Source organism: Oryx dammah, unplaced genomic scaffold, assembly GCF_014754425.2.
Source record: "Oryx dammah isolate SB20612 unplaced genomic scaffold, SCBI_Odam_1.1 HiC_scaffold_16, whole genome shotgun sequence".
Taxonomy (NCBI): Eukaryota; Metazoa; Chordata; class Mammalia; order Artiodactyla; family Bovidae; genus Oryx; species Oryx dammah.
Window position 1 is genome coordinate 49,458,089 of NW_024070200.1, and position 24,570 is coordinate 49,482,658.

The 24,570-nt window shown below is 46.8% G+C and overlaps 2 protein-coding genes across 3 annotated transcripts; one reads left to right on the plus strand and one right to left on the minus strand.

Moving 5' to 3' along the window:
• Nucleotides 1-237: 237 nt before the first annotated feature.
• On the minus strand, nt 238-11,037 carry MRPS11 (mitochondrial ribosomal protein S11). The gene is made up of 6 exons (XM_040257593.1): nt 10,890-11,037; nt 10,628-10,753; nt 4,973-5,071; nt 2,828-2,957; nt 1,326-1,391; nt 238-635 (listed from the first exon to the last, which is right to left on the minus strand). The coding sequence occupies exons 1-6, from the start codon at nt 10,952-10,954 to the stop codon at nt 528-530; spliced, it is 594 nt and encodes a 197-aa protein (XP_040113527.1). The 5' UTR covers nt 10,955-11,037; the 3' UTR covers nt 238-527.
• Nucleotides 11,038-11,078: 41 nt separating this feature from the next.
• MRPL46 (mitochondrial ribosomal protein L46) lies at nt 11,079-23,348 on the plus strand. 2 transcript variants are annotated; one of them, XM_040257591.1, is made up of 4 exons: nt 11,079-11,324; nt 12,830-13,016; nt 14,003-14,176; nt 20,187-20,823. In XM_040257591.1, exons 1-4 carry the CDS (start codon nt 11,103-11,105, stop codon nt 20,435-20,437), a joined length of 834 nt encoding a protein of 277 aa, XP_040113525.1. In that variant the 5' UTR covers nt 11,079-11,102; the 3' UTR covers nt 20,438-20,823. The 2 variants fall into 2 exon arrangements, with proteins under 2 accessions (XP_040113525.1, XP_040113526.1); XM_040257592.1 differs by lacking the exon at nt 20,187-20,823 and adding an exon at nt 22,700-23,348 and having other exon boundaries at nt 11,084-11,324.
• The last annotated feature ends 1,222 nt before the right edge of the window (nt 23,349-24,570 follow it).

Here is a 24,570-nt window from a genome sequence, read left to right on the forward strand (position 1 = left end):
TCAAATTACAAGTTAATAAGAAAAGTTTCTAAAGAGCTCTGGAAACCTTGATTTAGGGGCTAAAGAAATATTTGAAGCCAACGAGGAAGGTGTCTGGTGCTTAGTTGCCCATATTTACATCTTACTCCTTCCATTGAGGGTCTTACCTCAATTCACAGTCTTGTTTTCAGGAACTGGGGGGATGTTTAAGTCTGCAATGCTGGAAGCAAAAAAAATAACCAAAAACTCACAAATTACTACAGATGGTGGAAATAATTTTATTTTCTCAGAAGAGAAGCAGCATTTACTGCTGGGAGTCTGGGTCAAGCTGCCCTTTAACTCCCCTCGTGTCCAAGAGAGGCACGGCCTCACTTCTAGCCACGGCGCTCTCCAGTCAGAGGAACAAGCAAAGGCCTCCGAGTAAGGAGGCGAAGCTCTCCCTTACTGCCCCAGGGTCTCAACGAGCTCTGCCTGGAGAGGCTGGACAGTGCGTTTTCCATGAGGCCCAGCTGGAGGCAGGACGACATCAGGTGCAGGCTTCCTGGCCCTCACAGCCTTCGCGCCTTCCTGGGGCGGCAGCCGTTGTGTGGGATGGGGGTGTTGTCTGTGATTGAGATCACTTCCAGGCCCCCCATGGTCAGGCCCTTGATGGCAGACTGCAAGGGGCAGAAGGAACAGGAGGATGGCACGGACCAGAGACAACGCTCCGGTGTCCAGACAGGGCTTGGACAGGGATGGGGGTGGGGAGGCTGGCTCTGACACCCGCCATCCAATCCCCTCTTCCCAGAGGCCTCCTCCCAACCCCTCCCCCAGGCCCTCAGTGCTGCCCACATCCTGGTCCCACCTGCCACGCCCCACCCTGCCCTTTACAACCTAAAGACAAAGACTACTGTAAACCTCAACACGTCTTAAGCACTATGCTTTTGTAGTTCCCTCTGCCTGGAATGTGCCCCTCACCCCCAAATTCATACACACACCTGGCTAGTCCCTTGTCATCCCTAAGAAATCAGTAGAAATGTCACCTCTTTGGGGACACTTTGGTGATCACACCCAAGGGGCTCCCAGCACCCAGGGCACAAGCTGCATCACTGCACCCACAAGTCTGTCCAGAGGGACTCATTTGTGATAGGCCCCAGGGACCCCCTTCCTGTCCCCAGCAGACAGTAAGTGTCTGAGAAACTACGTGATCAGGGCTGGCCTGGAGAGGCTCAGTGGATCAGAAGCAAAGGAGACAAACTTCAAGCCATCAGGGAAGTCTAGTCCCTCCTCTACCCCAACTCCTACTTCTCTCACTAACTGAAGATCGAAGCGCACAGGCTGGGCTGTGAAGAAGCGAGGTCACTTACCAAGCGCCCGGGCCCCAGGCCTTTGACCACAACTCGGACGTGGGTCACGCCTTTCCCTGTAGCTTTCTGGCAAGAAGCAAGTGGTTAGTGCCCCTGGGAAAGAACTGCAACAGTCCCAGCCTTTGCTACCGCCCCCTAGAGTGACAGGGTTATGAGCTCCCGGGGACAGGAACCCACACAGGCAAACAGGAGAGGACAGGGAAGGAAGCAGAGGGCTGACGGCTGCAGTGCAGGACAGACGAGCGCAGTCGCTGGGGGCCCTTTCTGCCCGGGACAGCACTGCCACCTAGTGGATACTTCGGAATATTGCTCAGATTGTTCTCTGGATAAATGCACAATTTCAGACCATAACAATCCCTGGACTCCTGGCTGAGCCTCAATACCCTCTTAAAGAGTATTCTTTAATCATTTTAAATCTTTCATTACAGTTGAAAGCTTTCTTTCTTGATTATAAAGGCGGTTTATTACAGAAAGTCTGGAAAACTCACAGAAGTCACTCAACCCACCGTGTGGAAGCCACCTTTAACACTGACATTATTTTTTAAGTGTATATAACGTGTCCATTTAGTGGTCATTGGTGGCATTTTGATGGTCACTAATACAGTGCCGTCAGTATTTCGGGGCATGGAGCTTCGTTCGAGGGTCAGGGTCTCCTTCAGGGGACACTCCGGGTTTGGCAGTGTGAACCTTTGTGGGGCCTGCGTCGTAGTAGCCAGTGTACAGGCTCTGGGCCCAGACTTGGGCGTTCAGTTCAGGGAGCCTGACTGGCTGCACGGCTCTGAGCAAGTGACACACTCCGAATGCCAACTGACTCTTAAAACGTGGGTAATACTGAGGGTCTTCGAGGATTCAAGATAATGAACATAAAGTATCTGGTGTGTAGTAGATCTGCTCTGCCCTGCTCAGTCATGTCTGACTCTGCGACCCCAGGACTGTAGCCCGCCAGGCTCCTCTGTCCATGGGATTTCCCAGGGAAGAATATTGGAGTGGGTAGCCATGCCCTTCTCCAGGGGACCTTCCCCCTCAAGGGATTGAACTCGTATCTCCTGAGTCTCCTGCATTTGCAGGTGGATTCTTTACTGCTGAGCCATAAGGGAAGCTTGTATAGTAGATATTCCATGAATACACAAAAATGGCAGCACACTGCCAATTTGCTTCTAGAAAGATCTGCAGCAGTTCATGCTCAGTCTAGTACTGCAGAAGCGTCCTCCCCAAACTACACCTTCTCCAGATGGACTATCACCACAACCCCACCCCACCCAGCCCTCTGGTCTTTAAATCCAGGAGGTCTTGTGAGACTTCAGCAGCTGGCCCCTGTTCCTTCTAGCTACCTTCACTTTATGGGACCCGACACGAGTTGGCAAACTCGTGCTTCTGAAGGGCTAGTGCAAGGACAATCTTCCTCCTGGTGATCAGCCATGCAGAAAGTGGAGCCCAGCACAGAGGGAGCTGGAAAGAACACACACGTGCGCGCACACACACACACACACTTAGACACCTACCGCCGCAGCAGCTATGCCCGCTGTCTGTGCTGCGATGCCCGTGCCCTTCTTGGCATTCCGAAACCCCTCTGTGCCACAGGAGGCGCGGGCAAGGGGCTGGTGAGCGGCCGAGACCACCTGGATCTGTGTGCTGGGGAAGGAGGGGAGGTGTACAGAATATGATGTCTGTTCAGGGGAGTGAGAGAGCACCAACCTATGCCCAGACAAGCCCCAGTGAGCAAGGAAAACACCATTTAGCTGCTTCCACCCTGAGCTTATCAGATGAGTTTTTTGAACTCTGGTAGGAGGTGTCAGGAAAAGTCAGAATCAACCCCTAAACCTCTGAAAACTGACAAGTCACAAACTCTACAAGGAGCTATTATGCATGGAAACTGTGTTCTCCCACCTAGATTCATGCTGAAATTCAAACCCCTAATGTGATGGCTCTGGGAGGTGGGGCCTTTGGGAGGTGATGAGGTCATGAGGGTGGAGCCCTCGTGAGTCCCGTCTCAGTGGTCTCTTCCACCACGTGAGGACATGAGGAGAAGCTGGCCACCTGCAGCCTGGAAGAGCTCTCGCTAGAACCCGACCCTGCTGTCACGCTGATCTCTGACCTGTGGCCTCCAGACTGTGAGAAATAAACGTCTGCTGTTTCAGCCACCCAGTCTGGTACTTTGTTGTAGCAGCCTGAGCTGACCGACACCAGCGCCATGATCTGAGGGTGCCGAGTGTCATCCACAGGAGGGGTGGCCTATTTTTCCCCTCACATCTTGCCTGAAGACAATGTTTAAAGTAGATTCAAAGTCCTTTCTGGCATTCCCCAGCCCCCCACCTCCCCAAGAAACTGAATTTCACACTGGGTAATTTTTAATAACTTTTCATTGGTAAAGTTTCAAATATACTCAAAAGCGGATACAATAAAGTCTGAACTCTCCTGGGCTCACCATTCAGCTTCAACAATTAATAACTCATATCCAATCTGGTTTCATCTATAAGCCTTTTTCTTCTACTCCCTTCTACTCCCTACTAAGGGATTATTTTGAAGCAAATCTTAGACCCATCATTTCATCTGTATTTCAGTATATATCTCTAAAAGATAAGTAGTCTTCAATAAGTTAAATTAAAACTAAGAATAACTTCCATAAATCCCTAGACTTGCTTTCCACTTCCCCCTTAATCACCACCCCGTCTCATGGGCTGAAGAGCCCTCAAGAACTCACAAGCAGGGGAAGTGGAAGGTGGTTATAAGGTGACCTGCTGGAGCCAGCCCTGGGCTGCCATTTCCCTCCCAAGGCTTCTTGGGTCTTCTACACCAAACAGAACCACAAGAGAATTGCTTGTCCCCGAGACAACCTCAACAGAGCTCTACAGAGTAGGCCTCTTTAAAAAAGCAAAGAAACAAAGAGAGCTAGCCTATACTGTTATCAGCCCGAGAACAGAGGGACACCCAGGGGCTCTGACTCCGGGACAGCTGAAACGTGTCCTACGGCACCTTGCCTGGCACCCCACCTCTAGCCCTGACCACCCACTGTCTTTTGTACTGTTCTCTAAATTGCTTCGCAGGCCACTGCTGACCAAATACCAACCCCCCTCTAAGTGTGGGCTGGTCTGTGAGGATGTCACTGATGTCAGCAAGCTTTCCGCTGCCAACAGACAGTTGGGAACTTCCCCGGCACCATCTGAAAGCCACACAGAATGCGAGTCTTCCAACCTCGCTCAGCCCCACAAAGCAGAGATCTGGTCCACAGTGGACCAAGGCCAAGTACTTTAAGTCGACCCTTATTTGGAGGTTTCCCTTTGCTTAGTTTGTTAGTAAATCCTATATTCTGAAATAATCTCCCTCATTTATTAATCATCCATTCCCAGTACCAACACTTAACTACTACACTTTCATGGGAAGACCTTCTGGCTCTAAAATATACTCTAGCTCTGGAGCAGAACCAGAAAATACAGTTCCCAAGGATAGCAAAGGAATCTACAATATGGGAACCTAGTTCACATTTCCATTTATTCTGAATCAACTTTCTAAAGAGAGAGGAGATTTCCCCAAACGAGGAGGAATACTGGGAAGGGTGCTGTGTACCAGGACCCATGTGATTTGACCGCCCCACTGCAGGGGAAAGAAGCCTCCACCTCAGCCCTGCCCAGGATCCCTTCCCCACTTACTTGTTGTAGGATGCTTTAATGTGTGCGATTGGGATCTCCTCAAATTTCTTTCCTGCCCACCTCAGAGAGCTTTCCTGTCCGGGAAATGGAGGGTAAATGCTGCAATTAGAAGAAAAATTTTTCATAAAGTTGTTCTGGTATTTGTTTTTCAATTAAAAAAAAAAACCACGTAGTTTAAAAAAAGCCAACAGCATAGACAAACTGGTAACAAAAGACAGCAGCCCTCTGCCCCGACCTGCTCCTGAGGTTGCTGCCCCCAACCCTTCTGGTGCTGCCAGAACATGGTATCTGTGAACACGGTCCTTCAGTGGCTGTTTCCCTGAGTTGCTGACTTTGGACATAGCTAATGACTTTCTGCTAGAAAGAGAACTTAATCCATACTCCCCATCCTCCATTATCTCTTCTAGTATAATCAGATCACTCTTTTCAGTCCTCTATAAACTATTATTTCTGCAATTAAATAAAACATGGGCTTCCCTGGTAACTCAGTGATGAAGAATCTGCCTGCCGATGCAGGAGACACAGGTTTGATCTCTGATCTGGGAGGATCCCACATGTCTCGGGGCAACTAAACCCGTGTACCACAACTATTGAGCCTGTGCTCTAGAGCCCAGGAGCCGCAACTACAGAAGCCGGAACACCCTAGAGCCTGTGCTCCACAACAAGAGACACCACTGCAACAAGAAGCCTACACACGACAGCTAGAGAGCAGCTCCCACTGGCTGCAACAAGAGAAAAGCCCGTGTAGCAACAGAGACCCAGTACAGTCAAAAATAAATAATAAAATAAAAAAATTATTTTAAAAATTAAGTCAAACCTCTATTTCTTGCTGTATCAACCACAGATACCTTGACTATCTTTGTTAAAAACAAAGACAAAATAAACTTAATAATACTTATAAAGATCATTATTGTTAAAAAAAAAAAAAAAATTCCAGTATCCCCTAGAGTGGAGACCTGCAAATTTTTTCTGTAAAGGGCCAGAGAGTAAATATTTCAGGATTTGCTGGCCATGATGCTTCTGTTGCAGCTACACAACTTTGCCACTGAGGTGCAGAAACAGCCACAGACAACAGTGTTAACAGGAGCTAACAGTGTTAACAGGTGTGACTATGTTCCAATAAAGTTCTATTTATAAAAATCAGTCAACTGGCCACAGGTGGGTGGGTAGGGGCCAACTTGCCAGCCCCTACCAAGACCAGTGGATATCAGGGCTGGCTGAATGGCAGGACCATGTGACTCTGATGCTTCCACTCTGCCCTAGATTTCTGGATGGGACCTGAGAATCCGTTTCTGAAGTAGCCCAGGTGAGTCAGGTGTGAACTCCAGGGTTCAACACACTGGTCCAGACACTGCTGAATTGAAGAACCCCCTGCCTCCCACCCACCAGTCTGCTCTGTCCCCTGGCTATCTCTTGCTCAGGACTCTTCATTTTCAGGTGGAGAAAAAGTACTGATAGGGGACCAGGGAAGCCAGGCCTTGGGCTGAGGGGCTATTCCTTGGTTCAGAGTTTTGCTCACCACCTGTGCTTTTTAAATTCCAGACTCAAGCAAACCTGCGGCTGCATCCTGCCCGCAGGCACAGATCAGATCCGCGTTTGCACCTGCTCAGCCACCTGAACTACAGTGGGTTCTGATCCAGAGAATACTACTATCTGAGCACCATCCTGTCTACTGGCTTTCCTGGAGATATTTAACAAAACAAAACTGTAACACATTTGGGTATTCAGGAGTTACAAGTGTATTCTTTCCTGCTCTGCCTGATCTTAGAGATGATTTAGCATCCCAGCAGGTTGCCAGCTTAGCGGCTACACGCTGAGACTGACTGTGGAGGAGGCTCCGTTGTTATTTAGTCGGTCACTCAGTCGTGTCGGACTCTTTGCGACCCCACGGACTATAGCCTGCCAGGCTCCTCTGTCCTTGGGATTTCCTTGGACAGAGTATGAAGCTCTGAGATGACATTAATGTTTAAAACCTTATAAGTTCCCCATTAATAATTTCTCCTATCGACTTGCAGGTCAAACACTTAAGCCTTCTGAAGTCTGAACACGCCAGCATTATGCCTTTAATAGGGCAAGATTTTCAAACTAGAAAGGATCCAGAGCTTGAACCATTTAACTGAGGGTGCAGACAAGATCAAGCTTTTAAGCTTCCCACGTCCACTGAACAAGTGGTTCACCCCAAGGCAGCCCAGGAAAGGGAAAGACAAAGCTTTCTGGTGCTGCTCTGCTGGCTCTTCACACCCATCCTCAAAGCACGTCTGCGCACACAGCATCTCTTTCAAACGGCTGACAGGGACTGAAAATAGAGGAAAATACACAGGAGTGCCTACCGTCCTCTCTCCATGTCATGGTTTCTTGACCTTAGTGTCACCAACATTTTGGGCAGGGGGATTCTTTGGCGGGGGTTGGGGGGGGTGCTGTCCTGAGCACTGTGGGGTATTTGGCAGCATCCCTGGCCTCTACCCAACTAGGTACTGACCCTTAAGCTGTGACAACCAAAATGTCCTCAGACGTTGCTACAAGTCTCCTTGGAGAAACAGTGGCCCCTGGCTGGGAACCGCTGGTTTCCATTAACGACTCCAGCATCAAGAGGGCCCTCAGTACTGCTGGCAATCACACAGCGCACCCCTGCTCAACTGCCCTCTCACTGGCCTGGATGACTAGTCTGTACTTTCTTTTGTCCCCTCAGACCTTCAGCTTCTTTCTGCTTCCTTGCTGCCAGCTGATGACCTTCACAAAGAAATGGAAGCAATCAGGTTTTCCTTCAGCTCCCACCACTGAACAGCTGTGCCCCCAGTCTCTGCCTTGTCTCCCGTGATGATGCTCCACTTGCGTGTCCGCCCTTCAAGGACAGCACTCCGGCAATGTTCCCGCTCCAGCATCTGCATTCTTCCACCTCTTCATCGCCTCATTCCCCTCGGCAAAACATGCAGTCATTTCCCCAGTCTAAAACCAAACAGAAGCCTCTGGATGCCAAAGCCTCCTTGAGCTCCTGCCCGTTTCTCTATGCCCCTTAAAGGACTGACCATACCTGCTGCTGCTTCTGTCTTCTATTCTCCCTGAACCCACATCATTCAAACCTTAGCCCCTCATACTTCACCAAACGTGCCCTACTCAAGGCCACCACAAATTCACAGTATTAAGTCCTACGAGCAGTACTGTTATCAGTCTATGGACTAGTCAATCATATTAGTAGCATTTGATAAAGCTAATCAACTTTTGAGTCACAGAAAAAAAAAAAGTCTCTCCAGCTATTTTTTAGTACCTCTCTGGAGGGTCCTTCTTTCTCTTCTGCTGATTCCTCCTCAGCTCCCCAAATCTCTAAATGCAAGAGGCTCCAGGGTTCAGTCCTTAGACCTCTCCTTCACTTTACCTACCCTTTCTCTCTTGATGATCTTGTATCTTATGATTTTAGACATCATCTAGGGAATTCCTTGGTGCTCTCATTGCCAGGGGCCCTGAGTTCAATCCCTAATTGAGGAACTAAAATCTCAAAAGCCGTGTGAGGGAAAAAGAAATCATCTATGGATTGTCTTCCAAATGTGTACATCTACCTCAGATCTGTGCCCTGAATTCCATTTCTAATTGCTAATATTGTATCCCCACTTGGATGTTAATTAAACATCTCAAGTCTACAATTCAAGCTCCTGCAGTCTTCCCCATCTTCCTGACAATTCCATCTTTCTAGTTGTTTACGCCCCAAATTTTAGAATGTCCCTTCAGTTCTCTCCTTTTCTTATACCTTACATTAACAAATTCTGTTGGTTACACCTTCTAAGTGCATCTGTCTGACCATTTATACTATCTCTACAGCTGCCACTCTGGTCCCTGCCAGCATCACTTCTCACTGAGATTCTCTCAGTAGTCTTCTGATTGCTCAGGAGACTTCTCCCATCTTCCATCCTCGCTCTCCTACAGTTTAATATCAACGCAATGGCCAAAGGGACCCTTTAAAAGGTAAGCATGAGCATGTCAACCTGCCATTTAGAATTCTCCAGTGACTTCCTGTTTCTCTCAGAATAAGGTGAAGTCCTCACAACGGCCCACAAGGGACAACAGGATGTAGCCCTGTATGCCTGATGCACCCCTTACCTGCTTGTCTTCACCACTCACTTTTACTTCTCACTCCACTGTGGCCTTCTTGCTCAGACACTAGACACACTCCTATAATCTGTCATACTTCTTTTTCTTATTTTCTATTTACTGTCCCCTATCCACTCAAATTTAAGCTTCACCAGGGCAGGGATTTTTGTGTGTTTGGTCACCAATGTGTCCCCAACACCCTGAACAGTGTCTGACATTGTTGAGTGACCACAACAGAATCTTTGCTTCAATTCCTTTGGCAGCTCCCCACTGCCCACAGTGGGGAGTGGGTAAAACCCCACTGCATTTTGTGGTTTTAAACATCATCTATGTGAATAGTCTTCCAAATGTCTATGTCTGACTCACATCTGTCCCTTGAACTCCATCTCTAATAGCCAATATTGTATCTCCACTTGGATGTTAATCAAATATCTCAAACTTAAACATACAAATCCAAGCTCCTAATGATTAATGACAACTCTATCTTTCCAGTTGTTTAAGCGAAGTCGCTCAGTCGTGTCTGACTCTTTGTGACCCCATGGACGGTAGCCTACCAGGCTCCTCTGTCCATAGGATTTTCCAGGCAAGAGTACTGGAGTGGGTTGCCATTTCCTTCTCCAGGGGATCTTCCCGACCCAGGGATTGAACCTGGGTCTTCCGTGTTGCAGGCAGACACTCAACCGTCTGAGCTACCAGGGAATCCCTTCCAGTTGTTTAGGCCAACGTTTTTAGATGAACATCTAACATGCTCGTTATCTACAGATAAGGCTCTTAGCATTCTGATTCCTTCTCACCCTGCTGGCCTCATCTACCATCACACACACACACACACACACTTGACTACACAACATTCATACTGCGTGCCTTACACAGACTATTAACTTTGCATAAAGTGACCTTTCATCTTTTCCAGCTGAGCTCCCATTCAATTCAGCTCTTAGCATTACATTATTTTCCTGGCACTCTTGTCTGATTTCCTCAGGAGTTAGACACTCTTTCATACTTTAAAGCAACCAGCTCTTACTTCCAGTAAACTATTGATCAGATTATGGTGAAAATGTGTGCATGTTTGTCTTTCCTGGTTGACTGTGAACTACTTGTGCAAAGGAATGATCTTCTGCATTTGTACCGTCAGAACCAAGCAGGTTCTTAGTAAACGTCCGCTAAATGCATGTGAAGTACAACTAGCACACAGAGGCAGTGTCCCTGGCGGGAAGCAAGATGCCAGTTCCTGGCTGAGGCTGAGTACAAAAACCACCCTGGACCTTAGACCAACTCTAAAAAGCGCTTAACAACCTTTACCTTACTACCCCTTCCGCCCCATTTTGTATCGGAGACCCTGATCCCACGAGGGAAACAAAAGTGGTGATATTTATTATACATCTTCGACATCCACTCATTCATCAAAAGTTCACTGATCCTTACGCTTTCCACTTTAAGTAAGGAAAAAGCTGAGGCTCTAAGGTTAATCTGCATAAGGTTCCACAGTGACAAAGAGCTGGGAATTCACTGGTGTTCTGACCCTGGAAGGTGGTGCCAGTCGCCAGAGGGCTGGACCTAAGTGGCCCTTACCTGAAGCTGCTGCGGCTCGCAGCTGGAGCCGGAATCTCCGCCTTCTCAACCTCCTCCTTGGCCGCTGCGTCTTGCATCTGTTGGGCGCTCATGTGGATGGTGGGGGCCGGCACTCTGGCCACGACCCTGCGGAGAAAGCAAGCTCAGGGAGGTCCACATCTAAGCGAGTCCTGACTGGACTCTAGGAGTCCAAGTGGCTCATGGACACGGGCAGGAGCGCATTCCCGGGTGACTGTAGGCTCGGAATGAGTAACCATCTTACCTGGTCGGCGGCGGCCAAGCCCATGACCGCAAGAGCCAGAACCCAGCGTTTCTTACAACCTGCATGACTTCAGTTGACCTCAGTCAGCTCCCGTCCGCGGCGACCGCGGGACTTCTCTCTTCCCGTCATGCTGCTCCCGCGCTGCCTTGTGGGAACATAGGATTGGCCCAGAACCTCGCCGGGAACAGCGGTGCGTTGTGGGAAGTTTGAAAGATGGCGGCGCCCACAAGGCGAACTGTGTTAGGGCTGGCGAGGTGCTGGCGGCGGTTCAAGAGTCCCTGGAGGCTGGGTTCTCGTAGCTTGACCCTTGCGGCTGCACCGTCGAATAGCGCATCTCCATGGCGCCTGTTGGGTGCGTTGTGCCTGCAGCGGCCACCGCTGGTCTCGAAGCAGTTGACCCCAATGCAGGAAGAGATGGCAGCCCTGTTACAGCAGGTGGGTTGAGGTGGGGGTTGTGGCTTGTAGGTGCAGTTGGGGACGCAGTAGAGGTACGCTGGCTTGGGTTTGATCCTGGCCCCACCACTGATTAACTTGTGTGACTTTGGGCAAGTCACTTCACTTCTCTGAGCTTCGGTATGCTTTCCTGCAAAATGGTACCTACCTTTTGGGTTCCTGCGGTACGTAGTACGTGTTCAGTGAGAGGCACGTCGTTTTCATTGATCTTCTCTGTCGTTACCTTCTGCAGCTCTCTGGAGAGGCTCTTCTTTTTTTCGACACATGAGGGTGCGATGGTGAGCTAGACGGATTCAGTCCCCATCATAGATGGTTGACAGTTTGGAGAGAAAAATGGCTTTGTCATGTGATGAGCGTAAAGAAAAGACACGGGGCACACCCGTAAGATGGCTGTGATAGAGTCTGTTTATAACATGGACAAAACCGGTGTATTGGCAACGAAGGCCCTAAATCCCGATAGGTAGTGATTAAAGATATTATGTCTACCCAGAACCTGAGGCGTTTTTGTCATAGTTTCCCTGGTGGCTCAGAGGTTAAAGCGTCTGCCCGCAATGCGGGAGACCTGGGTTCGATCCCTGGGTCGGAAAGATTCCCCTGGAGAAGGAAATGGCAACCCACTCCAATATTCCTGCCTGGAGAATCCCATGGAGGGAGGAACCTGGTGGGCTACAGTCCACGGGGTCGCAAAGAGTCGGACACGACTGAGTGACTTCACTTCACTTCACTTCACTGAGAGATACAAGCTTCATTTCTGTGCCTTTTATTTGGCTTGTTAACTTACTCTGCAGACATTTTAAAATCACCTTTTAAACTTTGTGCAGACACTGTGCTAAGTGGTAGGGATGCAGTGGTGAATAAGACAGAGGTAGCCCCTGGTTCTCAGAGGGATTCAGTTTGGTGGAGGGGGTGTCAATCAAGAACCAAATAACCACATGGTTATGGAATTGCAGTCTCTGGTAAGTGTAATAAAGGAAAACACAGGGTACTGTAATAGTGTTTAACAGGGATGTTAATTTGATTTTAATGGAAGGTGTCAAGGAATATCTTTTAAAATAAGTGACATTTAAATTGAGATCTGAAGGATGACTAGGAATCTCCCAGGAGAGCATGAGAGAAAACATTCTAGAAAGAAGGAATAGCATCTGTAAAATGCCTGAGGCAGGATAGTCCATGGAGAGAGATTCTGGGCAAAGACTGGCATGACTGGAGGGTGGTGAGTGGGCAGGCACTGCCTGTCCTAGTCTTCTCTTGGTTGTGGCGGTCTTGATGTTTGAGTGCATTTTAATATTTCAGGAAATGCAGCTCCAGCCCACAGGGAAGGTGACCTTTTTCCTCTGTTTTCTTTGCAGCGTTTTGATCGTGTGTCTGGTTATGTTGGGTGGTAAACTTCTGAATCTGTCAAGTGCACTGTAACTGTGTTTTATTGTTTTTCTTTTCTTTTAATTTTCCCAGTTTGGGGTAGATTTTTGCTCTGTTAATTTTCCCAGATTGAGATAGAGAGAAGCCTGTATTCAGACCATGAACTTCGTGCTCTGGATGAAGCTGAGCAACTGGCAAAGAAAAAAAGTGACCTTTATGAAGAAGAAGATGAGAAGAATATATTGCTGGTGCAGGACTTGGAAGACATGTGGGAGCAGAAATTCCTACAGTTCAAACCTGGAGCTCGAATAACAGGTTTGTGGTCTCTTCAGCCCAGTTAGAGGTAGGAGGGTGGATATTCTGATTTGCAAATAAGGAATACTTGCTTACTCTCTGCTTTGTGTTTTAAATAATAATTTCAAATGATAAAACTTTTTAACATGGGAGAAAAATTCTTTTCACAGTTCTTCACATCCATCCTAATATAATATTTTGAAAGTCTGTGTTGTTTTTGAGTGGGATGTATGGTTATTGAGGGAACTCTCCAGGTGGTTTCGGTGGTAAAGAATCTGCTTGCTCGTGCAGGAGCTACGGGAGAGGTGGGTTTGATCCCTGGGCTGGGAAGATCCCCTCAAGAAGAAAATGGCAACCCACTTCATTACTCCTGCCTGGAAAACTCCATGGACAGAAGAGCCTGTTGGGCTATAGTCCTTGGGGTGGCATAGAGTCAGACACGACTGAGTGACTGAGTACACATGGGTGTTGGTACAGCTCTGTCTCAGTTAAGCCTCAGGAATGTTATTTGTATTTAACTCCTAGTTTGGGACTGAGAGTAGGGGAAGTTAAGCCTTTCCCACTCGTTTCGTGTGTTTTATCTGAAATCCCTCCCAAAGCAGGGGGTTAAGTTCTCTTATTCTTGTTTCACAGTGAAAACTGAAGTAGAGACTGGTTAAGTCAGTAATAGTGTCAAAACCAAAGAATTAGTAGTGTCTGGGAATTGCTTCTTTTCCAAAGGCTCAAAGTACTTTGTGTTCTGCTCTTCAAAGGAGGAGTGCAGCTTTGGGTTTCTTCTTGTTAAATTTTAGTTTCCTCAAGATTATGGGACTCTATCCTGAGAGACGTCAGAGTTAGAGAGATGGGGTCAGGGTTTCTAATTTGGTTATAAGTTCTTTGAGGGCAAAGATAGTGGCCCTGCCTTAAAGGAGGATCCTAAAACCCTAATCTTCTTGGTTCTAGCAGAACATGCTCCTCCTGTCTCCTGTGACCACCCCCACCCCCACCCCCACATCTCTTCTGTACAGATGCTGACGTAAAGAATGACCGAAGCTCGCTGCACCGGAAGCTTGACAGGAACCTTATTCTGTTGGTCAAAGAGAAGCTTGGAGACCAGGACATTTGGATGCTGCCCCAGGCCGAGTGGCAGCCCGGGGAGACCCTCCGCCAAACAGCTGAACGAACCCTAGCCACACTCTCAGGTGAGCTCTCTGCCTCACTGCTAAATCCCGCAAGACACACTCCAGACTCAGCCTCAGGATTTGCAGGCTGACTGTGGGCCTGGCTTTTAATAGTAGGCTAATGGAAACTTGGGCTTCCCAGGTGGTTTTGCAATAAAGAATCTGCCTGTAATTCAGAAGACCCGGGGTTCGATTACTGGGTTGGGAAGATCCCTTGGAGAAGGGAATGGCAACCCACTCCAGTATTCTTGCCTGAAGAATCCCATGGACAGAGGAGCCTGCCTGAAGGATGGGGAGTTTCAGCCTCTGCTCGCTAAAGCTTGTCTTCCCAACAAAGTGCAAAACATTCACCTCTCCATTTCCAGTTTTGCATTCTTGAAAATTTTTCAATCTATAAAAATAGGTGATTCTAGTACTTTCTCTGGCTTAAGTGGCCCAGATCTTCTTTGGGGCCCAGTATCATAAAATATTTTGTCATCATAGCTATGAGAGATCCTGTCGCCTTAATAGGTTCTACTCGCCTTCCCTTCAGCGGCGTCTTTGCCTCTCCACTCGGAGCACCAGTGAGGCTGTTTGCTCCAGCGAGATCTGGTGATCAACACTTAAAATAAAATGTGCTTCAGTTTTTATGGCACTCAGAGTTTCATTTCTCACTGTTCATGGTTCCCTGTCACAAAATTGATTAGGATTAGTTATATGGTTTTCTCCTTTCCTACATTTTTGATTCTTATAATTTATGGATTCTTGAGGAAGTGGATTTTTTGTGTGTGTTTGCCTCTACGTAGTATGAGTCTTTTCCTGATCTGTTTTGCACAGTTACTCCTCTCCCCTCCCCCCTTTTAAGGCAGCGTTTTTGCGCTAAGGATTTAGAGGACGCGGAATCTCTTTAATTCTGTCACATCTAGAGCACAGTCTGTCATACTCAGTTCTCTCCTCGTCTCATAGTTCTGATCCTGAACAAGTGTTGCGGAGCCTGATTTTAGGTGACTCACTGCCTTCTCAAATTGAATTTTGGGTGTCTTACTGAAAAATGAGATTTTTCATTCCTTGGCCATTTGGTATCATTTTGAGGAAGATCCCTTGGTTGGTAATTAACTTTTGCTCCATATTGCTCAGCATTTGACAATATGTGTTGTCCTTAACAGACCTGTGATTTAGATTCTGTCCCAGGGCCTAGCACAGAGATAGCCAACCAAGAAAGGCCCAGACTTTCTCTGAAAGAGGTTCATTTGCTTCACATAAAGCATCGACGTGGGGGACAGTTCATGCATCTAGGGACCTGCAGAAACACCCTTCAGGGACAGAGGTTGAAGGTGCTTCCCTGTGCTGTTCCTTGCCCCTGTGGAGGTTTTAAAATTTAGTTCATTCAGAATTGATGCTCCTGCCAGTCTCAGCCCGCTTCTCTTTTTATCCTTGCAGCCTTGCTTGTTGGCAGCACCACTTACGCATTCACCCAACTAGACACCTCAGCATTATCTTTGACCTTATTCCGGCATCCCCTAAGTTCCTGAGTGCTACCTGGTCTGTTCTAAATAGTCCGTCTTTGTGCCCGCAGCTCTTCAGGGAGTCTTTTCACTTGCCACTAGATCAGGGTTTCTGAGCCTTGCCTTGGCACTCTGGAAATCTGGGGCAGGATCATTCCTCGTGGGGGCTTCTGTGCTTCTGTCTAGGTTATTTACTGCAACATCTCTGGCCTCTGTCTGCTTGATTGTAGTAGCACTACTTTGGTTGTCTCTAGTGTAACAACCAAAAATGACTCTGAATACTGCTGGAAATTACCTGGGCTGTGGAATCTCTGTGGTTGAGAACCACCACCCTGGAGTACTGAGGTAGACACCACACAAGCCCCCTTCTTGCTTTTGTGTTGTCGTTTTCAGTGCCGCCAGAATAAGCCTTCTTAAACACAAATCCCTTGTCACTTCTCTGCTTGAAATCTTAAAAGGTTTCCCATAAAAGCAGACTTTTGAGCACGGCCTATGCATACTTTTTGCTCTGGTCCCAAGCTCATCAGTCTTCCGTCTTGCTGCTCATTCATGTATGTTCTAAGTTCAAACCTAGCAAGCCTTTTGAATAATGTTGTATTTCTTGTGTCCCGATTTTGGGGCCTGCCTGTCCAAAACAAAGCTTTGGTCCTACGTAGTCCGACTGCTTGGTTTTTAAAACTCAGCTCGTCCCTTCTGCCTTCTGTGGTGGAAGCTTCTGGGTAGAGAGCCCAACTCCTTCCTCTAGGCTCCTGTAACACTCACAGAGTGCCCTTACTCAGTTTATCCAGCAGACATTCTCTCTGTGCCTACTTGTTGTTGGTCACTGTCCGGGCAGTGGGGTCACAGTGATCTATAGGGCGCTACCTGGGCCTCCTGGGGGCTATGTCCTAGTGAAGAAGATGCTCTTCATTCCATTGCTGTTTAATTGTTGATTAACAGACAATTTCTTCTCAGCCAGAATTCTGAAAATATGGATAGGATTTTGTCCTTTCAGTCATCCCAGTTCTCAGCAGAGAACCTGGCACAGACTAGGTAGTTGCTGAATATTTGTTGTTGTTCATTTGCTAAGTCATGTCTGACTCTTTGCAACTCCATGGACTGCAGTACACCAGGCTTCCCTCTCCTTCACTATCTCCCAGAGTTTGTTCAAACTCATGTCCATTGAGTCGGTGATACCATCCAACCATCTCCCATCCAAATGCTTCTGAGATCAGACGAGATCGGGTGCGTTAGGGTGGTACGGCTGTAGGCCCATCCAAACATCTCATCCTCTGTGGCCTCCTTTTCCTCTTGCCCTCAGTCTTTGCCAGTATCAGGGTTTTTTCCAGTGAGTCGGCTCTTTGCATCAGGTGACCAAAGTATTGGAGTTTCAGCTTCAGCATCAGTCCTTCCAAAGAATATTCAGGGTTGATTTCCTTTAGGATTGACTGGTTTGATCTGCAGTCCAAGGGCCTCTTCAAGAGTCTTCTCCAATACCACAGTTCAAAAGCATCAATTCTTTGGCACTCAGTCTTCTTTCTGGTCCAACTCTCACATCCGTCGTGATTACTGGAAAAACCATGGCTTTGACTAGACGGATCTTTGTTGGCAAAGGGATGTCTCTGCTGTTTTATATGCTGTCTAGGTTTGTCATAGCTTTTCTTCCAATGCTGAATGTTTAGTGAGTAAATGGTATGGTAGTGTAAGCACTCAACTACTGTTCTGGCTCTGCCGCCAGTGTGAGTACTGCTAATGAGACATCAGCAGCCTCTGTGTGCCCCTTTGATCCTGTCCCGCCAGCAGCCTGTGTGGCCACAGGAGAGGGAGTGAGATGGTGGTGTGAAATGGGAAAACAGGAGGGGCCTTTGCTGCACTCCAGGCTTCCATAGCCATCACGCAAAAGTTGGTGGCTGCGTTTCTTCCCAGGGTCATTGAGCTCAGATCCTCAGCTTTCTTCTGCTCATTCACAGTGCTCAGTTTCGCCTGCTGGGCACCACGTGGAAAGGGGCTCCCCTCTTCTTGGTATCATGCTTTCCTCCCTTGAACATTCCCGTTGCCATAAAGAAGAGTGAAAGGATATATTGGTTTCTTATAGGTGCATAGAAAATGAAATAGGTTGATTTATTTCAAATTCATGAAAATCATAAATAACATGAAGTAATTAAGATGACAAAGGAAAGCTCAGGCAGCTTATAAGTATAAAAAAGTCAGAGTCTGTTCCTTTCCATCTGTTTGGCACACTTCCCAGGTATTTCTGCAAGATGGAATTCCTAGAAGTGAAATTAATGGTCAAGGATGGACACATCTAAGATTTTGATAAGGTACCACCAAAGTGTCCTGCAGAACATACTTTAAAAATTTTTCCCTGTCCAGTCAGTAAAAAGAATGATCTTTAGATTAGCAGTTTCCTTTCTTTTTTATTGGGTAATGTGTTTATTTGGATTAGTGGCCACTGGTTAGAGTGGCCATCTCTGCGTATTTTTCACATGGCTATTGGTTTTTCTTTATCCGTGAACCACTTATTTAGATTCTTTGCTCATGTTTATAATGAACCGTTTTTCCCCCCCTTTTTGATTTAATTTAATCCATTTCCCCAGGTCATAGAAAAGTAATATGTATCCATTGACTTAAGTGGAAAATTCAGAAACGTGTAAAGAATCATGCCAGTGTAATTCCACCACCCATAGATCCCCACTGCTGACATTTTATATTGTAGGTGAGCTCACATCATACATGGATTCCTCATATAACGCTGATAGTGTTGTTACTGTTTTTAATATTGACAAAAGCCATTCATTGTATATGGTGAAAAAGTATTACATGGTGTCTGGTAAATGTAGAACTGTAAGAAGTAATAGGTAATTTTCCCGTCTTAGAGGCAACCACCATGAATAGTTTTTTTGTGTATCCTTTTAGCAATTGTAAGCACATACTTACTTCATCTGTTCCTTTTTTCCATGAAGTGGGCACACTTAAACATGTACATACATGTATATACACACATGGTTATGTACCTTCCTTTTCTTATACACAGCTTTTAAGCATATCTTTATATCAGTGAGTGAAGACATATCTTACACTTTTAACACCAGTGTAATGTTTCATATATGTATGTACTGCAGTTTGTTTAACCAGTCTGTTGCTTTTATTAATAAAAAGCTGCAGTGAACATCTGTGTACACTCCTTTGCTCACATGGGCAAATAAATATATTGAGGAGGGTGAAATTCTAGAAGCAGAATTGTTAGATCAAAGGGTTTGTATTATTAAAATTGATATCTCTTGCCAAGTAGAGTAGTTATACTAATTATATACCATGTACATTTGAGAGAACCCAGTTTTCCTTTATCCTTGATGAGCAGTGTACTGCTCAAAGTTTTTGAACTTAAATAGTAATGATACGTCTTTGTTGTTTTCATTTGTATTTATTGAGTTATTAATGAGTTGAGCATCTTTATGAGTTTATAGTTCATTGATAATTTATCTTCATGGGAACCTGTTGTTCATATGCTTGGTTCATTTTTCTTTCAGAGTTGCTGGCTTTTTCCTCATTGATTTCTACGTACTATTTAATACTCATATCTTAAGATGTTCCTTTGTTCAGTGTGTCGAAAATATTTTTCCTAGTTTGTCATTATGTCTGTGACTTTTTTATGTTTCATTTTTCCGTGCAGAAGGATTTTAACTTTTATGTAAATAAATATGCCTTTTCTTTTTTGCATTTTGTATCTTGGTTAGGACTTCCCCTCTCAAAAATGATACAGAGAGTACCCCACATTTTTTTTTAATAGTACTCTTATGGTTTCTTGTTTTCTTTAGTGAAGAATTTTAAAATACAGAAAAACTCAGAAAATATTAAACATCCATGAAACCATCATTCAAAATGAAGAAACCTTTCGTGAAAATTTTAACTTTGTGTGAGATCTTTGATCTGTAGGGTGTCAGTTTGGGTATGAGGAGTGAGGTTGTGATCCAGTTTTATTTTTTCGCTAGCCCATTCTCCCGGTTCCATTTAGTAACTGATCCGTTATTTCCTCATCCTTTGAGATGCTGTGTTGGTGGTGTTAACCCATTGTCACAGATTGCAAAGATCCTCCATCTCCCTTTGCCTGTTAACTTTGCTTCTCACCTTGGAGCAGTCAAGTCGGGACCTTTCGATCCTTTCCATGTGATACTCCCTTTAAAAGGGCTGATGAACTTTGCTTTACAGATACAAGGGTCTCGGTCCTTCGTTAACAGATGGTGACCGGGCTGAGTCTGGAAGCTCAGTGCTCTGACTCCCAGGTAGTGCTGTTTAGGCTGCCTTGTGGACTTCAGGCTGAGAGCAGTAGCTCGGCATGAAGAATGGACCCAGAGAATCTGGAACCCAAGGGCCAGGAGCTTTTGGCTTGAAAGGAGATGAGGGTCTTCAGGACCGACCCTGGTCCTCATCCTTGGGGGCAGCGTTCCCCTCAGGCCAGAAGTGGCTCTCACAGAGGACCCCCCCCCCCGCCCATTCCACTGCTTTCAGGCAAACAGGTGTGAGTGTCCTCATCTTCCACTTCTGTTCCCCGCTCCCCTCCTCCTCAGAAAACAACCTGGAAGCCAAGTTCCTGGGAAACGCGCCCTGCGGCCACTACAAGTTCAAGTTCCCCCAGGCAGTGCGGGCGGAGGGCAGCCTCGGGGCCAAGATCTTCTTCTTCAAAGCCCTGCTGCTAACTGGAGACTTTTCCCCGGCTGTGGAGAAGAGCCGTCACGTATGGGCCAGCAAGGAGGAACTGGGTGACTATTTGAAGCCAAAATACCTGGCCCAGGTTAGGAGGTTTCTCTTGGACCTCTGATGGACTGAGCTGCCTGTGGACAGTGCTCGGACAGGGCTGCGGTCAGGCCTCAAGGACGTGGTGTGGTGTTCTCATCTCTACGGAAATATCAAGTGGCAAACTAAGTTCTGAGAAATAAATGGGTTTACCATTGTGTGGGTCTCGGTTGATTTATCCTTTGAGGATGTTGTCTTCACCTTGTGAAGAGAGAGCCATCTCTTAGGGTGTTTTATCCTTTTTCTCCCAAGCTCGTGATTGAGTAGTATTGCATTGCTTCGTAGTGAATCAGCTGGCTTTGTGGGTCCAGGAAGAAAGAGCAGAAGGAAGTGAATCAACTTTTTAAAAACCGTGAGCTTCTGTGAAAGCCTCTAGGTCCAAGAAAAAAAGAAACCACCTCGTGCTTTGTAGTTTCTTAGTCATTTTCTGTTTTGTATTTCTCTTCCTACTTGATATGAAAATGTATCAATCTAGCTGAGGAAATGATTCCTTCCTTGTTTTCTATTTGCTTTGCTTCCTTCCCTCTCCCTTCCCTCCCTTCCTCTTTTCATTCTTTTTTTTTTAAGGCGTTTTCTATTTAAGCAATAGAATTGCTTCTTATATATTTTGAAACAGTCATGTGAAGTGAGCAGGGTCAGCTTGTTATCTGCCATCTTCGGGGTGGGAATCCTGGTCAGGTGTGACTGGCTGAGAGTTGCTGCAGGTCACTGATGGTGCAGGAGGAGACTGCTTATCTCCTGCCTCTAGGTTGGGGCTCTGGACCCCTCACTGTGTTGCCTGGGTCACCACTGGGCCTGGTACATGGCACATGGAGGGCACTCAGTGAGCATTTGCTAAATGAGAGGAGGGGAAGGAGGGTCTCAAGCGTGCCTCTTTCGGCCCAGAATAGTGGTCCCAGGAACAAGACTGCAGTCCTCTGAGAAGGCATTCTGGGTTAAATAGACTGGACTCTAGCAGTCTGCACGCAAGAGGGATCCTGGGAGCCTCTGGTTTATACCCAGCGGGTCAGAAGCACAAGTGAGCACTTGGAAGTCCATGTGCTTAGGTGCAGTTGACCCTTAAGAGGGAAAGAAGGGGTCTGGTAGGATGAAAGCCCTTAGCCTGTGGGATCCACTGCTTTCTTCAGGTAGATAGGGTCAGAATTGAGTTGAATTGTTGGACATCTAGCTGGTGTCTGAGGATTGCTTGGTGTGGGGAAAAAAATCCCACGCTTTCGAGTTGATCCCACAATCTTAATGGCCATTCATAAGATGGGCTGTTTTGTTACAGAGTTGTTTCTTTAAAGGGAAACAGCATCTGTAAAATTGGTAAGGGGAGAAACAGTGTCATGTCAACCTGAAATTATAGGTTGGTTCCTGTGAGGTTTCCCCTAGTATTTTGAAGTGATCATGGACAGGGTGGAATACCTTAAGACAAAAGCTGAGAATTTTATAGACGTGCCTTCCTTTATCACGAGGAGTATCTAGTTAAGTAGCTTCAAGACATACCACGAGCTTTCCCACTATGTTAGACTATCTGGGGGAAGCTTGGTGGAAAGGAAGACCCTCCCCCTCCACCCCCAACCCTGCTTTGTTTTACACAGTTGATGACGAAGGCCCCATCCTGGATCACATTTTTGATTTTGATGGAACTAGTTTCTGTTGGGACCACCCCCCGCCCCATCCCAAAGAAGCTACTGTATGTCTCAGGAAGAAGAAAGAAATGTCAGGATTTGAAGCCGCAGGGGCCCAGTGCACGTGGCAGTGGGCTTTAATTGTGTTAGCATGGTGTGGGACTAGATTCTGGTCTGGCTACAAAGTTCTATAGATTTTGTGTGGTCTTCCCCAACCTCCTTAGCTCAGGAGTCCTGCTATTTCAGAAGTGTGATTTTGCAGAATGCAAATGTTTTTGGCACTATATTAATAGTAGAAATGACCGGATATGCTGAGTGCCAGCCTGCACCTTCCATTGCCTGCCAGACATAACCGAAAAACTCTCTAGCATGTTCTTGCAGGGGAGATGACCAGGGAACAAAGTAAAATATATGTTCTCTGTATTTTAGAAATCAGTGAGAGGAGGGAAGAATACTGTGTGTGATATGGGTGTTAGGAGTTGCAGTTTGAGGTGTGTTTGTGTGCTCTGAGTAGAGAAATGCCACTGTGTGTGTGTGTGTGTGTGTGTGTGTGTGTGTGTGTGTAACATGTAAAACAGACTACCTCACTAGAAGACTCCTGCAGAAGTTTAGCCCCACCTGGTAATTTTCTTCCCCCTTGATTTCCAGTCACTTCTGTTTCTCCCCCTTTGCGGGGACTACAGAGAAAATACCACCACTTTTGTCAACTTGTTTTCCTGGTGACGTAGCCTCGAGTCACCTCCTGCTGGGCCGTTTCTGCACCTCGAACGTGTGTCTACATGTCTCACTTCTTAGGACCATGGTGTGGCTTCTACACCTAACTGGTCTTCCAGATCCTACGGCAGAACCTGCTTCAAGGCCATACTCAGGACATATTTAAGTGAATCAGCTTTTTTCCTCATGAGCACTGAACTTAGAAATCAGAAAACCCAGGTTTGAATTTGTTTTATGACCTTAGGCAAATTCCAAGTACTGTCACGGTTTAACAACAGTGGAATGACCCCTGAGTGCCAGAAACCAGACTGGAGCTGGTACCTGCAACGTACAGGGCAGGCAACTGTTATTCAAGTTTATAGATGAGAGGACAGGCTCCAAAGAGGTTAGTTAACTTGCTTAGGGTTACTCACTAGTCATTTGAACCCAGATCTGTGTACAAAACTAGGTCATAACCTTTCTTAATTTTTGTCATCTGTTAAAATGAAGATGACACTATTTCTCAGGTAATGTGTTAATTTATGTGAAAGCACTTAGCACCGTGCATGGCTTGCTATAAACACGCAGTAAATGGTTCCTGTCTTCTGACATAGTTAGGTGCCTGAAATCTCCAGAGTTCAACTGTACGGTCTTTAGCTTTTACAACTCCCATCCTCACCTTTTCCAAGTTACACGTGTGACAGCCAAGCATTTCGTACCTATTTGGAGAGGGACATGAGTGTTTGGACATTGATGGATTCCACCAGCCCATCTCAGAGTGGATGGATGGCAGGTCAGTCCCATATACACATGCATCTGGGCAGGCCTGGTTCCCACCCTGGACCAGGAAATCCAGAGCCACTGTTAGGCCCATGCCTATGGGGCGCTAAAACCAGGATGGACGGGCTGACCCATTCCATCACCCCAGCAGCGGGAAGAGGAGCACAGTGGAAGGGCCAGCAACCCAGTTATTAAGAACTCACAGGGATTTCCCTGGTGGTCCAGTGACTGAGGCTCTGCTCCCAATGCAGGGTCCCCAGGTTCGATTCCTGGTCAGGGGGCTAGATCCCACATGCCACAGGATTACATATGCTGCAACTAAGACCCAGTGCAACCAAGTAAATAAATTAGGAAAAAAGAACTCATAGATCACTAAGCTGCAAGCACTCACAGCATGTAAACGCCTATTTGCCTGAAATCTTGAGGCAGCCTCAGTCCCCTACTGTCTTCTCCTTTATTTCCTAGAAGCCTGGATTGTAATCAGTCATTCCAGGCCAGCAGTCACCACCCACCTGCCTTGGAATGTCAGTGCATAAGACTACAGGACATGAGGGAGGAAACTGGTCTTGTCCTTGATTCCAGAAGTATCCAGAATAGGTGCCTCTGTGAAGGGTCCAGACAGTGAGACACTGCTGCAGCTGAGAGGCTGGCCCTGGGAGGTCCCCTGTGAGTCGGGAGGGGATGGCCAAGGAGGACATCACTAGCCCAGAGCAAGGAACAGGTGCATGTGTATTCACACACACACACCTCTGCCCTAAACTACAGGTGCACACACACCCCTGCCTCAGACCATCCTCGATGGGCCAGAGGAGCCAACAACATGTTCTGTTTAGAGGATTTGGCATTACAGACACACCATTGATCAATGAAAAAATCAGATGTCCGGGTCTCATATAGCTGCTAAGTGGCTAAAGAAGGGACAGAGATAGGGGACAGGACCCTGCCCCCCCCCCACTGCCCACCCCCCCACCGCCCCCCAGGCTCTGTTTTGTTCCAGGAGGGAGAAAATGGTTCTAATAGTGTTAGAAGAGGACGTTTTGAGGACGACAGGACTGGTAAACAAAGTTGAGAA